The 18,853-nt window shown below is 34.5% G+C and overlaps 1 protein-coding gene across 7 annotated transcripts in view; it reads right to left on the reverse strand.

The window, feature by feature from the left end:
* ZC3H13 (zinc finger CCCH-type containing 13) overlaps nt 1-18,853 on the reverse strand; it is a 97,499-nt gene that overhangs the window by 54,475 nt on the left and 24,171 nt on the right. For all 7 annotated transcript variants that reach the window (XM_087865135.1, XM_045796788.2, XM_087865139.1 and 4 more), the window contains exons 5-8: nt 18,490-18,598; nt 8,377-8,516; nt 7,400-7,560; nt 1,682-1,879 (exon numbers count right to left, since the gene is read on the reverse strand). In XM_087865135.1, coding sequence (XP_087721261.1) covers nt 1,682-1,879; nt 7,400-7,560; nt 8,377-8,516; nt 18,490-18,598 — 608 coding nt within the window. The remainder of the gene's footprint in view (nt 1-1,681; nt 1,880-7,399; nt 7,561-8,376; nt 8,517-18,489; nt 18,599-18,853) is intronic.

Here is an 18,853-nt window from a genome sequence, read left to right on the forward strand (position 1 = left end):
CAGATTTGACACAATTGCGATTGAAATCCCATGGCATTTTTTGTAGAAATACAAAAATTCATTCAAAAATTGATACAGAATTCCAAGGGACATGTAAATAAGCCAAAATAATTTTCATATAGAAGAATGAAGTGAGAGAACTCACACTTCCTCATTTCAAAATGTATTAGAAAGCTAAGTAATCAAAACAGTGTGGTACTGGCATAAAGACAAACAGACCAGTGGAGTACTATAGAGGGTCCAGAAATAAATGCTTGCACAACTGGCCATATGATCTTCAACAAGGGTGCCAAGACCACACTCAATGGGGAAAAGACAGTCTTTTCTAAAACAGTGCTGGGAAAACTGGTTATCTACAGGCAAAAAAATGAAGTTGGACCCTTATCTTACACCATGTACAAAAACTAACTGCACAGGGATTAAAAATCTAAGTGTAAGATCTGAAACTGTAAAATTCCCACACAAAAAAAGCACAGGGGAAAATCTTTATAACACTGGAGATGGCAATGATATTTTGGAAATGACACCAAAAGTACAGGCAACAATAACAAAGATAGACAAATGGTATCACAACAAACCGAAAACCTTTTGTGCATCAAGGACATTATCAACAGAGTAAATGAAAAGGCAACCTATGAAAAGGGAGAAAATACAAATCAGGTATCTGATTTGGGGATGATATCCAGAATATATAACAGATTCCTAAAACTCAGGAACAAAATCAAATAATTCAATTAAAAGTTGGGTAGAGAATTAAATAGACATTTTTCCAAAGATAATATACAGATGGCCAACAAACATATGAAAAGATGCTCAACATCACCAATCATCAGTGAAACACCAAATCAAAACCATAATGGGATATCACGTCACACCAATTAGGATGACTACTGTCCAAAAAAAACAAAGTAACAAGTGTTGGTGAGGATGTGCAGAAATTGAAACCCTTGTAGACTGTTGGTGGGATTGTAAAACAAGGCAACTGGTATGGAAAACAGTAAGAAATTTCCTCAAAAATTAAAAACAAAACTATCATATGATCCAGCAATTCCACTTCTGAGTATACATCCAAAAGTATCAAAAGAAGAGTCTTGAAGAGATATTTACACATCTATGCTTATCACAGCACTATTCGTAATAGCCAAGAAGTGGAAGTAACCCATATGTCCAACAGGGGAATGGATACAGAGACAGTGGAATATCATTCAGCTTTAAAAAACAAGTCAATCCTGTCACATGCTACAACATGGATGAATCCTGAAGACATTATCCAAAGTGAAATAAACCAGTCACAAAAAAACAAAATGGTTCTATTTATTTGAGGTATCTAAAAGTAGTCAAATTCATAGAAAGTAGAATGGTGGTTAGTAGAGGCTGGGGATATTCAGATGTATTTCAGATATGCAAGATGAAAAAGTTCTGGAGATCTGTTTCATGACAATATGAATATACTTAACATTACTAAACTGTACACTTAAAAACAAGATAAAAAATTTCATTATTTTATGATGTTTAAGGTAATGTTTACTGAATCATCCCTAACTCAACACGGGAATTACTAAATACACATACACAGAGTTTTAAAATACTAAAAAATCTACTACAGTAATGTCTAAAAAAGCTTCTGAAAAGTGAGTATTTTAGATTCTACAAAAGGTTAAAAACATACAATCCTACTTACCTTGGCTTGTCTCTTTTTTCCCTTTGTCTTTCAAAATCTCGTCCTCTGTCTTTTCCATCTCTTGGTTTTTCTTCTATTCTGTCTTTTACTTTGTACTTCTCTTTATATTTTTTCCCCAGAACAATATCTTCCTGTATAGGAGGGGGAGGACTAGGAGTTCGAGGTCCTTTCTTTTTACTCTGGTTGCCTTTTGAATTCCTGAAGGTAATACAAAGCTATCATTAGAGGTCCAAATACTTTTGGAAGGTCAAATGGGTATTTTTTTCATTTTAACAAAGCACATTTAAAAAATGGTAGCATTCCTCACCTTTTGCTATTTTATTAATTAGTAATCAATATCCAGGAAAAAACAGACACAAATGAGCAAATAATTAATTTCACTTGTCATATATAATTTTAAAGGGTAGGTTTCTGAGAAAAATAGCGGTGGAGTAGGAAGAGATTCTTTCAGAAAAAGAATAACAAGACAATTGCATGAACTGAATTTGTTTAAGCTTATATAGAAAAGTAGATGAAGAAAATAAAAATCATGTATAATTCCACTACCCAAGGATAACCCTTGTTAACAACTTGGATATATGCCCCCAGTTTTTCTATGTCTCTTCTCCCTCCCCCAATACTATTATGTTTTATAAAAGTCTATGTACTAAACACAGCATGGGTATCTTTTCTATGACAAAAAAAAACCACATGTAGATAATTATTTTTATACACTGTATAATATTTCATCGAAGAGATACGCTCCATAACTTCTTTAAACAGTTTCAGATTGGTAAATTTTTTAGGTGGCCTCCATTTTTATGATAAAGAATGCAAAATTACATCATCTAAAAATGAAATCCTAAACACTGCTAGTAAACATTCATTTAAATCTTTGAGTCTTGTTTAAGAAATCTTTCTCAATACTAAGATTACAAAAACACCCTCCAAAATTGGGAATTTTACCTTTCACATTTAATCTACCTAGAAGTGATTACTGGGTGTAGAGTATCCTCTTTAATTTGACACTTTAAATAATTTTATCCAAATGGTATAACTTTGATCTCTTATATATCCAAAATTGTCTGTTTTTACCTCATATCTGCACAGTCACTTGACTGATACAGCATCTTGGTGTTACTATCTTTTTCCCTCAGAGCTCTACAAATGTTGTTATAATATTTTATAACATTTAGTGTTGCAGATGAAAAATACAAAGAGAGTCCATTTCTTTTTCCCCATGCATGTTACCCAGTTTTTCAGCTGGGATGATTGTAAGACATTCTTCCTTGGAAATTAAACAATGCACACCAAGATATATCTAGATTTTTTTTTTTTTAAACCTTCTCTAGAACTCAGTAAGCCATTTCAATCCAAAACCTTAAGCCTTTCAGTTCAATTTTTAAAAAAATTTTTTTCATCAATTCTCCAAATGGCCGAAGTCTCTCTGGTTAGCTTTATTATAGTTACTGCATCTACTGATCTCTCCACCATGTCTTATTTTTCTATTATTTCCATCTCTCCTTTTGCTTTCCAGTGTCCCAAATATGTCTTCAAATTCACTAAGCACTCATTCTACTTGTTCCAAATTTGGCAATCTCATTATTCTGCTCTTTTCAGTTTCTTAAAAATTGTTTTTCTCCCAAAATATTTTTGTTCACAGATTGCTTTAATTTTTCTGTCAACTGGTCTCATGTCAAAACAATTAGTCTCTCAAATTGTACTAAAATTATGAATTTATTATCTAAATCTGTTGTTTTCTCCAACACTGTTTAGTCTGGTGCTGAGTTTTGAAGCAGCTCTCTCTTTTCATATATCTGGTTCACCAGCTACTCATTTCACTATTAGTTTTTATAAATGATGACCTAAGTCTATATCCTAGAACTTACGTCCTATAACCTTGAGGTCTCTAATCCCATGATTCCTTAGCTATGAAAAGGTAATGGACAGCACCTTCCTCAAAACTGCTGGTAAAATTTAAAAAAGATAAAAAAAATCAACGGACCAGTGGGCATTCAGAAAATTTAACTCTCTTAGTCCTTATCCCTATTTCTTATTATCATAGATAGGATTAGCTACGTTGCAAGTCAGAAATTTACTAAAATATAATCAAACCTATTTTTCACCTTTGTCTTCTGCTACGAACCATACTAGCCACATCTCTCATTACATATTTATGAGATAACACAAACTTTTAATGTATCTAACAGATAAGTGACAAATGCCTACATTTCTGAATATTTTCCACTTAAAAGACAAAAACAGTTACTATCTATCAAAAAATTATTTTAAAGATAAAATAACAGAGGAATTCTTGATACAAACTGTACTTTCACATTACTTTCTATGACAGAGACTAGTTAGGTATTTACTAAATTTTGTCTTTGGCACACTGTTGAACCATAATGTCCAGACTTTTTTAAAATCAGGTATGGCCAAGTGACCAAGTTCTGGCCACAAAACGTGAGTAGAGGTCATATACACCAGTTCCAGGCCTAACTAAGAAAAGACTCTCATACTCCAGGCAATTGTAAACTGTTCATCCAAATAAGAGCAATACTCCAATTAATTTTTTTCTTTGCACATTCCATTTTCTGGTGCCCCCAAAACCCAAGTGGAGCCATGTCACAAGGAGCCTGTTACTGAATCTCTGTGTATAACAGAGCAACGTACCAATCAGAAACACCCATTTTGATTTTACTTCAGTGAGAAATAAACTTCTGTAGAGTTAAACTTACATTTTGGGATTAAGCTATTACAACAACCAGGATTACACCAATATGCTCACTGAGGTACAGAATATCTTCACATTATCTTCAAATATATATGTAGTTGGAAATCACAATTATGTTACAATATAGGGTTTTAAAGTACCTTCCAACTACAGAGGTCAAAACTCGTTTTGCACATTCTGAAGTCATCAAGATCTTTCAATATTTTTTTAAGTCAACTGATCATTCTTTGGTGGCACAGAGTCTACTTCCTATTTGTGACACCGAGCTCAATTATCTACTTCTACCATTTTTAGATCCTTTCCTTCTCTCTCCTCAAAGTACTTCCTTTGAACAGCTTTTGACCTACTTTGTACATCTGTGTACAAAGAGCTATAAAGAAAAATTTACTTAATAAAAACTAAGAAGCAATGTAGATTGACAGAACAGATAATACATTTGGTGATGTATCTAAGCCACACTGTATCTCACATATTAGCCTAAAGCTTGCTACCAGGATAGATCTCACAATGAACATCAAAGAAAACTGCCAGCTTTCAGGGAGAAGTAGGAGTTTCAATGTGTCTGTAATTACGCTGCCTACTCAATAAGATAACAATGTAAGACCAAGGAGTCTACTGACCTGATTGTCACCTCAGGTGACTTACTGGCATTGCTACAACACCCTACTGAATTTTAACTGAAATTCTAATCCTTACTTTTTGCTTAATATGCCTTCAAACAGCTTACAGTAGATTCAGCAATGAGACCAGGAGTTGATGATCTGACACACACTACACAATGTAAACTGCAGGGCTAAAGAAATGCTATACTCAATTCAATGTTTTCTTTGTGCCTCTAATGTACTGTTTTCCAGGCCCTTCCACTTTAATTATTAAATTAATGGTGCATCTTGAAGTCAGTAACATCTTAGAATACAAGAAATATAGTAGTTAAATTAAGGTGAGTAATTATTCCTGCTAAATACTAAGAGAATAAATGAGTTACTATTAAAGCAGTAAAAGACTATATGAAAAAGAACAAGATGAAACTAACCCTTCATCTAAACAGTTAACAAAACTTTCTACAAAGACATTAAATTTCAAAGATTTTATAAATAGGAAGGATAAGAAAACAAAAGAAGGATATTTCTGGTATGCTGGTTTTTTGTTATTGTTTTTTTGTTTTTCCTGGAAATGGATGGAACTGAGGGATAGTTATTTAATTGTTCAGCCAAGAGGATAAAGAACAAGAATAAATGGAGTGGACTGCATCCTCTATAGTTCACTTCTTCCATATTTCTTTGCAACCTTTACTCAATCCCAGGAGCAAAGGAGAGGATCAAGTTAACTTTACAGAATGTCTTATAACAATGCAAAGCTCTATGCAAAGTAGGTGCAGTGGGGAGAAAAAACAATGAACCATCAAGATCCCAATCTTCAAGGAACTTAAATTTAATAGAGTTCTAATAAATGTATGCCACAGATAAAATATAATGCAAACAGTAATTAATATTAAGAGGGAGGTATAAATAAAATCTGATATACAAAAGGAATAGAAATTATGCTCAATAAAGAGAAATGGAAAAACTTAATGGAAAGACAGAATTTGAGCTAGACACTCAAGAACTAAAGGTGGAAGAGGGTAGGAGGACAACTGGACAAAAGTATTAACAAGACTGAAAAGATCAAGGTATAAATATAATTTAAAGAATCTAAATTTTAGGGCACCAGGGTGGCTCTGTCAGTTAAGCCTCTGACTTCAGCTCAGGTTATGAATTCAGGGTCCTTGGACTGAGCCTCTCATGGATTGAGCCCTGAATCCGGCTCCCTGCTCAGTGGGGAGTCTCCTTATCTCTCTCCCTCTGCTCCTCCCCCCACTCATACATGCATGCACATGCACACTCACTCTCTCTTATTAATAAATAAAATCTTTAAAAAAGTAGAACCTGAATTCTATTCAACAGAATGGAAATCCATTGAGTTTTTCAATGGCCTAGTAAATTAATTGGAATTGTTCTCTCAAGATTTCTCTCACATCTGTAAAATGAATGGGTTGGGGTTGCTGAATAAATGTTTATGTGTGTAGGGGAATGGACATTGGATAAAATAAATACACTTAGTAGGATATAATAATCTAGGTAGAAGATACTTGGAGTCTGAAACAGGGTTAAAGCCTCTAGAAACTAAAAGGAAGAAGACAGATATAAGTTTCCTTATGGGTTCAGACAGAGTTTGCCAACTGGTCACATGTTGGGAAGAGGTTAGTTTACGTTTTTTCTTGAAGAAAATTAGTATATGTGCTTTAATTAAAACAAAATTTAAATTGTACAGAGTGACATTAAGTGGGAAAGTGTCTTTTGGTCTTATTCTTAGTCCCTCAATGTAATCATATTTTCCCATTTCTATTTTTATTTCCTCAACTGGCTACTGGAATAATTCTAATATTTCGTACTGCTATGTACAGGCTATAAAGAATCTAATCTCATAACCACATGCACAGGGAGACAAGAACGTTCACTGTGTATAACTTGTAATAACAAAAAACTGAAAATAACTTGAATGTTCAACAGAAAAGTAAATATAGTATAAGTACCCAAATGAAAAAAAGGCTACATACATCAATGTAAATATAAAAAATGTTAAGTAAAAAAGAAAGTTGCAGAAGCAAAGCTTTAATAAAGTATTAAGATTAAATAGATACAAATAATACATATGAAAGTATAAACACACATGCACAAGTATCAAAAACAACAAATTCAAGAAGGAAGGACAGGATATATATGTATTATGTTCTATTCCTAAAAAAATAAAAAGCTCTGAAGTATATGTAGGTGGGACACAGATATCTGTTTTATTGTTCTGTATAGTTTTCTTTTAAATTGAAACTTTTTATGCCTTTTTTTAGAAGAAAAATTTATGTTAAATAGTGAACATATTATAAGTACCCTTCTGTAATCTACTAATTCTTTTGAGTATCAATTCAGAAAAAACTATTTCATCCTGGCATTATTTACCATCCTACTGACCTCTGCTGGTCCAATAAGGGTGAGGATACTGCAGCTGTCTTCCTGTCTTTCTTGCTTGCTGAAGATGATGACTTAGGGCTTGATTTTCGCTTTGGAGATTTGCTTGATTTTCTTAGAGAAGGTGATGGAGATAATTTTGATCTAATCACTTCTGGTGAAACCTTTTAAAAGAATTCAGTAAGTCAATTCAGAAACTCCTTCAATCATGGCTGTTATAATCAGAGAACAAGGTAGGTGTTTCTAAAACATACCAAACCTCAGATGAAATACTAAGCTCTATTATAGATACCATGTATTAATCTGACTCCTAAACACATGCTTTTAACCAATATAATTAACCACCCTAACATAACACTATTATCAATTAAGCAGATTAAAACTATAAAACTTCAAAATTTCCTCAGAAAAATCACAAATTATATTCAAAAAAGTTGTATGTCCACTCTTTAGAAAATAAACAAGTATTCTAGAAATAGCTTAGGCCTTAAAAGAAGACATACTAGATTCAAATCCTATTTAACATTAGCTGGTGACTCTACGCAACACCACCTCAGTTTTTCACTTGTCCAAAAGCAAAAACATTTCATATTTATCCAAGAGTAATGTGAAGATTAAATGACTGACATATATGTAGTTGATATACAATAATTTTTTTTTAAAGATTTTATTTATTTATTCGACAGAGACAGAGACAGCCAGCAAGAGAGGGAACACAAGCAGGGGGAGTGGGAGAGGAAGAAGCAGGCTCATAGCAGAGGAGCCTGATGTGGGGCTCGATCCCATAACGCCGGGATCACGCCCTGAGCCAAAGGCAGATGCTTAACCGCTGTGCCACCCAGGCGCCCCGATATACAATAATTTAATCAGTGTTATCAATATCCTAACACAATTTAAGATAGAGCAAGCAGCTAATGAAGTCTCTGATCAATAGCCACACTGATGCTAATTATTAACATGTATTTCAGTAAATACCATACCTCCTTTTTAATAATAATTTCTTCCCTCTTGTCCATGTTTTCTTGTTCTAGCTTCATTAATTCCCTCTGTATCTTCTGACGCTTCATTTCCAATGACAACTCATGAACATAATCATAATTAATATCTCCATTGTCAGAATCTTTAAAATAAAAATTACATTACTTGTCAGAAACTATCAATTACCTATACCAAAAATTAGAGAATTTTTTTCCATTTTTTATACAAATTAAAATGGTAGATTCTTTCATTAGAATAACACACTTCTCAAAGATAAAAGAAATATATTGTTTCTATAAAAGATTAAAATCAATATGGTTGATTTCTTAATGAAAAGCCAAACATTTTTAAGATTCTAGGGTTTTCTGAAAGTGGTTTTGAGTTGCCTGGGGGTTGGGATTTTGGTTAGGAGATGGGATTTTTAAAAGATACAATTAAAAACTCACATGTAAATTATAAATATTAAAGATACCAAAACCTTCACTACTTCATCCTCAATACGATGTGATTTCATTATTTCCTTAACTTTCTTAAAGATTCATTAGTATGAAATGAAGGTTACATGAGGTGTCCTACATTGCTTCCATATTCTTTTTTTTTATCAGTGACACACTGATTTGTATCTAAAACTAAAGTTTGGTAATTTTAATACTAATGTGTACATGAGCTAATGTCTGAAGGATCTGTAGCATTTCCATCATAAGTGATTTGTACTAGTTCCTTAGATTAGAACTGCCCATCTCCTCAACGGATCTGATATCATGCCTTTATTTCCATTTACCTTTTCCAATGAAAAAAATGTGATGGCTGGTTAAAGGAAAAAAAAAAAAAAGGAAGAAAGAAAGAGTGGTGTGCAGAGCTATTTCACCGCAATAAGCAGAAGTTTTCAGTGGCTACTGGCACTGCCACCCAACCTCTCACCCTCAGTTGCTATAATGCCAAGACGCCTAGAGGAAGGAATTTCAGTGACTCCTATCCTAACACATGACAATGCTGGTTTGACTGCTTAGGAACTGAAGTGCCTTCTCAAATCATACTTTAAGCACTGAAGATCACCATTCCTTACCCCGGGGGAAAGAAAGAAAATGAAGAACTAAAAAACAACAAAGATAGGTAGTCCTACTTGACTGTTTAAAGCACAAGAAAATGAACATCACTGTCGTGCACAGACAGACCAAACACATTATAATGCCAACTATCCATTTATATGCTTGGGAACTGAGAGGATAGCTATATAGCCTTTAACTGTGTAACTAAATTGATTACTCATTTAATATCAGAAGATGATGACAATTTTTCTGCAAATATGTCAGACTAAATCACATTTTTCAGTCAGAAAGCAATCACTAAATATTTAAGGACATAAAGCTCTTACTAGATAAAATGATTAGATATACTGTATTTTTTTTAAAAGATTTTATTTATTTGAGAGCACACAAGCAGGAGGGAGGGGCAGAAGCAGAGGGAGAAGCAGAATCCCTGCTGAGAAGGGAGCCTGACAGTGGGCTCTATCCTAGGACCCTAAGATCATAACCTGAGCCGAAGGCAGACACTTAACCAACTGAGCCATCCAGGTGCCAGAGGATTTAATTAAATAAATAATGGCTATCTTCAGTATTATTATGTATTCTGATACCTTATATCAGTGAATAATAGGGTTCAAAGATTCAGTTTGATGATATTCTTAAATTAGTAACAGATAAAAATTCTATAACTAAATACTAAATATGTATAAAACAAAGGAAAGAATAATTAATTGCAAAGAATGATTTACAGCATTTTTAAAGTATTATCAATAATGTCTTGCGCCCCTCTAAAAAGTGCTACCTGGAAATATTACCAATACAGAACACACGTAAAAAATGAGAAGCTGGGTTTCAGTCCTTCAGTCCCCAACTAAACCACAAGGGGGTAAGTCTTGAACAGTTAAAATCAATGCATTATAACTATTATATTTTGCTTAGAGGAAAAGCTTTCAAGTCCTCACTCAGACACTACTTATTCTTATTGTATGGCTATCTATCATAAACAAAAGGAAGTTTTCCTCGCCTATAAGAGATGAGCTACAAAATAGGCATGATGCAACTGATAGTCTCCTGATAAAAAAAGAAAAATGAGAAGGTACAAACATAAAATGGAACTCAAAACAGAAATAAGTCTGAAACCATTTAATAAATTTAGAAGATGTCTTTCATACCTTATAGCTTGAGATTATCAAAATTGCCTAATAAAAACTGACTCATATAGATGATCAGTCTAAGTCATTAGAAAAGTATTAAATATAATCAGAATGGCATATTTTATAAGGCAGATATTTTTAAGAACATATATAATAGAAAAATACATACAATACATAAGGTTGACATTCTTTTTTTTTTTTTAAGATTTCATTTATGTATTAGAGAGCGAGCAAGCACAAGCAGGGAGAGCAGCAGGCAGAGGGAGAGGGAGAAGCAGATCCCCCCACGGAGCAGGGAGTCCAATGTGGCGCTGGATCCCAGGACCCTGGGATCATGACCTGAGCTGAAGGCAGACGCTTAAACCGACTGAGCCACCCAGGCGCCCCAACATTCTATATATATATAGAGAGTTCATACTGATTCAAAGGAGAATGAGCAAGGACACAAACAGGCAATTCACAAAAAGAAAAAAATGCAAATGACTGATAAATACAGCTTTTTCATGTATTAAAGAGTTATTTTTTCTAGTTATAATATTAGGTATTAGCAAAGGTATGTTCTCTGAAGGTAACAATGTAAACTAGCACATCTATCTTGGAAAGTAATTTGGCAACATGGGTAAAAGCCTTAAGAATATTCATATCCTTTAATATAACAATTTTACTTCCAATAATCCATTTTATGCAAATAATCACAGATATATAAAAAGTATATGTATATGGATTAAAGACTTTATTTATTTAAATATTTCCTTTTGTCTTTAACATATACATTCTCACTATTAAAAGTCTTAAGTCTTATGGCTCTTGGGTGGCTCAGATGTTAAGGCGTCTGCCTTTGGCTCAGGTCATGAACTCCAGGTCCTGGGATCGAGCCCCATGTCAGGCTCCCAGCTCAGCAGGCAGTCTGCTTCCCTCTCCCTCTCCCCCTGCTTGTGCTCTCTCTGTCTCTCAAATGAATAAATAAAATATAAATAAACAGTCTTCTTTCTTAAGTACACAAGGTAAAATGTGAAATTCCCTTACACTCCTCCCACTGCCATCCTTACTCCAGTGGTAACACTGTTCCTCGTGTAGTGTTGTATGCATAAAAATAAACCTTTATAATCACACTCTTTAAAATAATGGGACCAAAACTACACACACTGACCTATAGAAATAACTTTCCAGGGGCGCCTGGGTGGCTCAGCTGGTTAAGCAGCCAACTCTTGATTTCAGCTCAGGTCATGATCTCAGGGTCCAGGGATAGAGCCCACGTCGGGCTCCAGGCTCAGTGCAGAGTTGCTTGAGATTCTCTCTCTCCCTCTGCCCCTCCCACCACTTGCACTCACTCTCTCTCTAAAATAAATTCTTTAAAAAAAGAAATACCTTTCCATGTCATGCATAAAGATCAACCATTTTCATTTTAACATCTATAATGCATTTCATGATACGAACGTATTGTAATTTATTTAACCAGTTTCCTTCTGACACACGTTCAGTTTGTTTTCAATGTTTTGCTCTATAAACAAGACTTCAGTGAACATTCTGACAGCTTCACTGATTCACAAGTGCAAGTTATTTCTTTAGGCCGGATTTCTTAAACTAGATTTGCTGGATCAAAGATAAGCATAATTTTATTTTAATATTGCCAAACTGCATTCCAAAATAGCTTTACCAATGGAAACTCCCACTTCATAATATTAGTATTTTTCATTTTTATCAATCTGATGGGTGAAAAATGCTACCTTTTTATATTCATTGGCTTTCTTCTGTATTGAGCCTGAGCATTTATTGACCACTTCTATTTCCTCTATGAATTACCTATTTTTGTTTTTTGCCCATTTTTCAACTGGACTATCTTTTTCTTATATTTGCGGAAGTTGGTTATATGTTTATATAGTGTTTTTCCCATATGTTTACACGTTACACATGCCAAATATTTTCTTATGGTGATCCTTTAATTATTAAATTACGTTATATGGAAAATTAAATCTTTATGTACTCAAATAAGGCCTCTGGGTTTTATGCCTTACTTCAGAAGAATGTATCCACCTCTAAGATTACCAAACTATGTTCATATATTTTCTCTTCTCCTCCAAAGATACTTTTGTGTTTTATGTCACTGCACTAGTCCCTATGATAAATAAATAAGAGGAAGTTTAAGTAACCAAATAAAAAACACAGACTTGGGGGTGAGGGGTTGGAAATATAGGAAGCAACCAGATAATGAAAAGTTTTGTACAATAAGAATTTGTACTTGATCCTGAAGGAAATGGGAAATCCAAATTTTTTTTTAAAGATTTTATTTATTTATTTGAGACAGAGAGAGAGCGTGTTTGCACATGCACCAGGAGGGGGAGGGGCAGAGGAGGTGGAAGAGGGAGAGAGAACCTCAAGCAAACTCCCACTGAGTGCAGAGACCAATGTGCAGCTCCATCCCATGACCCTGAGATCACAACCTGTGCCAAAACCAAGAGTTGGGCGCTCAAACAACTGAGCCACCCAGGAAGCCCGGGAAAACTGAATTTTAAAAAGAGGAATGAAGTGAAGCAATTTATTCTTTCGTAAGAGCATTCTGCAACTCAGACTGGAAGAAGATATTTGGAATACATAATCTGATGAAGATCTTATACCCAAAATATAAAAGGAATTCTCAACAATTAAAAACAGGTAATACAACAGAATAGGCAAGTCTGGAACATACAGTTTACAAAACAGATTATATAGTAGTCAATAAATGTGAAAAAGTTCTCAACTTTATTAGTCATTAGGGAAATGCACACTGAAACCACAATAGGATATCAGCACACATCTCCGGAATGGCTAAGACGAAAAATACAAACAAAAAAATACCATATAAAAAACAACAACCATTTTTAAATTATCTACTAAAGATGAACATATGCAAATTCCATGGCCCAGCAATCCTACTCCCAGGCATAAACTGAAGAGAAATGGGTACATGTTTAGCAAAAGATATGATTAAGAATAGTAATATAGCACTTTATTCATAATAGCTCAAAATTGGAAATTACTCAAATGTTTATCAACAGTAGAACGGATAAATTATGGTATATTCATACAATGAAATTCGATATAGCAATAATAATGAACTACAACAATGTGCAGTAAATAATACAGTTTAATCTCGAAAATGTATTGTCAATAAAAGAAGCTAAACATAAAAAGAGTACTGCTATAGATTCCATTTATACATAGCTCAAAAACAGACAAAACTAATCACTGATGGTAGAAATCAGGGCAGTAGTTACCTCTGGGAGGTGGGGGTTGGGAGGTAGTGACTAGAAAGGGAGCACAAGGGGGCTTATGGGATACTATTAATTTTCTATTTACTGATTTGGGTGCTGGTTATACAAGTCTGTTCTGTTTGTAAAAACTGAACGAGTTGCACACACGAATCTTGCACTCTTCTGAATGTATACTATGGTAAAAAAATTTATTTTAAGATTATTCTAACTTTCAAGTGGAAAATGAATTAGGAGACAAGATTAACCTACCTCAAGGTAGGTTATTCTGGTAAAATATATTTGAAGGCAATAAGCAAGTATTTTAGTAACCAAAATATTAGTAGTTAGGTAAAAAATAGATGGTTCTAAAAGATATTCAGTACGTAGAAATGTCAGAACTCTATAAATGTCTAGGTTGAGGGGACAGAGTATAAAGTAATGATTCCCAGGCTTTGGGGGACCTAGTAGGAAAGCGGTACTCTTAAGATGGGAATGCAGATGGAGATATCCAGTTGATAGATGCCTTAATTGAGAGCTCTAGATAGATATTGGAATCATTAATACATAGATGCTAATGATGCCCTAAAAGCACGATTTCATCTGGAAGGAAAAATTAAAATTGAGAAAAGGTGGCTAGGCAAAGGGAAAACAACTGGAAGCACAAGCCACTACAAGAAACGAGTGGTTCTCAAAGAGTGGTCTGAGGACTCCTGGGAACCCAAGACAATTCTGGGAGTTTTAGAAGATCAAAAATATTTCTATAATACTACATTATTTGACTGGTTTATTATTCTTTCCTGAGTATATAGTGGAGTTTTCCAGAAGTCATATGATATGCAATATCATTAACAGTCTGAATGCAGAAGCAGATATGAAAATCTACATGTCTTCTATTAAGTCAGATGTTAAAAAGATTTACAAAAACCTGTAAAACACTAATCCTCCTTGTAATTTTTATTTTTAATTTGCAAAACACATCTATTTTTTGTAAATGTATATGATGGGTTTATTATTGTCATTGTTTGTTTGTTTTTTAAAGATTTTATTTATTTATTTGACAGAGAGAGAGACAGCCCCAGCGAGAGAGGGAACACAAGCAGGGGGAGTGGGAGAGGAAGAAGCAGGTTTCCAGTGGAAGAGCCCGATGTGGGGCTCGATCCCAGAACTCCGGGATCACACCCCGAGCCGAAGGCAGACGCTTAACGACTGAGCCACCCAGATGCCCCTATTATTATCATTGTTAAATTCATAAGTAAATATTTTTAAAATTCCCAGATTCAATGTCTAATATGGTAAGAACTGAAACAGATAATCTACCAGGTCAAAAGTTCTTTGGGCGGGGGGGTGCCTGTGTGGCACAGTCGATTACGCATCTGACTCTTGGTTTTGGCTCAGGTCCTGACCTCAGGGTGGCACAGACTGAGCCCTACGTTGGGTTCCACACTCATCACAGAGTCTCCTTAAGACTCTCTCCCTCTCCCCTTTCCCCCTACTTGCGCCCTCTCTTTCTCTTCTCCCTCTCTCAAATAAATGAATCTTAAAAAAAAAAAAAAAAAAAAAGCTGTCTGGGATCCTTTTAAAAAGTGTTTGCATTGACATGGATGGAACTGGAGGGGATTATGCTAAATGAAGTAAATCAAGCAGAGAAAGACAATTACCATATGGTTTCACTCATATGTGGAACATAAGCAATAGCACTGAGGACCACAGGGGAAAGGAAGGAAATCTGAAGGGGTAGAAATCAGAGAGGGAGACAAACCATGGGAGAATATGGACCCCGGGAAACAAACTGAGGGTTTCAGAGGGGAGGGGGGTGAGGAGATGGAGTAATTGGGTGATGGGTATTAATAAGGAAGGCATGTGCTGTGATGAGCACTGGGTGTTATACGTAACTAATGAATCACTGAACACTACATCAAAAACCAATGATGTACTATACAGTGGCTAGCTGAACATAATAATTTAAAAAAAAAAAGTGGAAAGTGTCCTAAGACCAAAAAGTTTGAGAAATATTGGTATAGAGCAATTTCTTCTGAGTCTAGCTAAAATTGCTATTTACTTTAGATTGAAAATGTAAAAGGAAAGCCTATTAAACTAGTTCACAGTCTCATTATCTGGGGATTGAAATGGCTGAATCCATGCATCAATATTCCTTTAAGCATATTTTTAATATGTAGAGACAAATAATCAAAACCTTTGAGTTCTAATCAAGAGAAACTGTAATAAACAGCCATGTGTATATTTTTTATGTAAAACTATATAAAAGGCATCTACTCACCTTTTAAAGTAATTTTGTATATAAAAGCCTCTTGTAATAAAATCACTTCAGTTTTTTTTAAAGATGGCAGTCTAGAGCAAAGCCTTGGGAATCAACATTTAAGAGAGAGATAAAAATAAAAGGAACCTCTGTAGAAGACTGAAGGGCTTCAAAGGAAGACAGAAAACCTAAAGAGGAATAGATAGATAGATGAAATCCAAGGGGAAAGTGCTTCTAGAAGACAGAGGCTCTCAAATGCTGCAGAGAGATTATAGAAGAGAGACAGTAAGTCTCCATTTATTTAGCAAAGAGGAAGTTATCAGAAACTTTGAAGAGCAGTTTAGTGAAGACATGGGTCAGAAAACTGAGTAAGTATTGAGGTGAAAAAGTAAAGACAGTAAGGTACAGAACTACTTCAGGAATTTAGTTGTAAAGTGGGGATAAGCAGGGTTATGGCTGAAAGTCACATGGAGAGAAGAGAAAAAGTATCCAGATGGATGTTAAAGATGTAAAAGAGAACGTATGCTCAATGAACAAGACTGCAGAAGGGGGAGGAAATCGGATCCAGAATACAGGGAAATACAACCTTACACAGTAGAAGGGAGGCTTCTTACATAGAACGAAAGGGAAATAGTGAAGTTCAGGTGGGAAAAGAAGACTAATTTGGAACTATGGTAGCAGGAAGTTGAGGGAGTTAGTGGATGGTGAGTTGTATCGTTTCTGTGTAGTAAACAGCAGACAGAAACTACGAATGAAGGGTTCACTGGGAGATTTAAGGAGAGGGTTTGAAATAGCTATTATGAAAACAAGGAGAGAACTGTCTTAGGCTTTTCCAAACCTTTTAAATGGAAACAGAGAAATTTTTGTTTTTAAAGATAAGAAGTATCCAGTACATTTCAGAGTGTTTTTTATCCACAAATAACTAAAATGAAAAGAATGCTGAGTGTGTTGAGTTAATCCTTTCATACTCAGGAAAAGTTCACCATCCAACCATTAACAGTCAAGGTTTGTAATATTTTATTTCAGTATATTAACTACTACCATTGTAATGGGACATTATAGCTGCTTCTACTGCTATTTTGTAGGAGGTATGAAATTGGCTTATGAAATCCCAATAAACTAATCGTAGGGAAGTTTCTTATCTATTTTTAGGAGTAAGTTTTAAAGACAACACTATCTAGGGGCGCTTGGGTGGCGCAGTCGTTAAGCATCTGCCTTCGGCTCAGGGCGTGATCCCGGCGTTATGGGATCGAGCCCCAAATCAGGCTCCTCTGCTATGAGCCTGCTTCTTCCTCTCCCACTCCCCCTGCTTGTGTTCCCTCTCTCGCTGGCTGTCTCTATCTCTGTCAAATAAATAAATAAAATCTTTAAAAAAAAATAAAATAAAGACAACACTATCTGAAGATGGAATGGATTTCCTTAAAAAATACTGATGTTCAAATTACTGGAGAGGCATTTAGCACACTTTTCACATATCAGAGTATAAGTCCTCAGAAACTGTTCTTAAATGTAACAGTAAATATTTTAGACTTACAGGCTCTTGGCTCTCACAGATGTCTATTCATCCACTGTAGCTGAAAAGCAGCTACAAAAAATATGTAACCAAATGGGCATGGCTGTGTTCCAACAAAACTATTTGCAAAAACCGGTAGCTGGTCCACAAGCTATTGTTTTTTTAATCCCTGGTCTAAGTTTTCAGTTTACTGCTAAGGAAGTTGCTTAAATTCTTACACTCTTTAGTTTTGTCATCTGTAAGTAGAATAACAAAGCTACTGAATTAATAAGGTAATTACATAATTACATTAACTATATTAAAATGCCCAGCACACCTTAAGCATTCAACAAATATGAGTTCTCTTTCTCTATACTTGGTAGCAGTGCTCACCTTCAGAAGGTCATAGAAGTGAAGAAGAGAGAACATTCATGGTGTGGAAAATAAATGCTAATTTGTTAAGACAATGATGCAAAGATGATTTTGCTATTTTTCATCAACAAATCCCTGGTCTTAATTATCCAAACTGAATTTCTTCTGAAAGATGAAAGTCTACAAAATTTCTTGGAAATAATTTTCCCAGATCCTTAAGATTTAAAAATCTCATTTTAATATTTAATGTGAAACAAACAAAATTTAGACTTAAGTTTTTTAACCTTGGTATTGAGGAACTAAAAAAACTTAGAAAAGTAGTACAATTTCAAAGGACTGTGACGCTGCCCAATATAGTTCTAGGGGGAAAAAAGGATGAGGAAGTTGAAAAATGCAGTGTGATCAGCTTTCTCTGCCTTTGTTCTGCTACCATATGCCATTTTCTGTATTCTAACTCAGTAAGGTAGAAACAGTGCAATAAGATGATTCTGAAACAAGGAGATCACAGTTGAAAAGTGCTTTAGCCCAAAAAATCTACAAAGTAAATAATCAATAAATTGACTATATAAAGATTTTGAAACTCACCATCTCTATTAGTTTCCCATTCTACATTTTCTTCTTCACTTTCTGGAGTTCTCTCCTTAGTGATTTTTATGTCTTCCTTTTCCCTATGTCTCCCTCTTGAGGATTCTTTCTAAAAAGTATATACATACATACAGATTACTATATTTGAAAAAATTATGATAGTTACTATAATACAGAATACTTCTAGCTTCATCTTTTTTTAATCTGTTTTGCAGATAATCACTTATTCACGAAGTAGAAAAAGGGACAAGTTCTAGCGCAGCAACGCAATGGGAACACTATTTTATTAAAGAACAGCAACATGGTAAAAGTAAGGAGTAAATGAGACTTAAAAATATACAATACAAAAAAAAAATATACAATA

This window comes from Ursus americanus, chromosome 10, assembly GCF_024610735.1.
Source record: "Ursus americanus isolate L20-20 chromosome 10, mUrsAme1.1.p, whole genome shotgun sequence".
Taxonomy (NCBI): Eukaryota; Metazoa; Chordata; class Mammalia; order Carnivora; family Ursidae; genus Ursus; species Ursus americanus.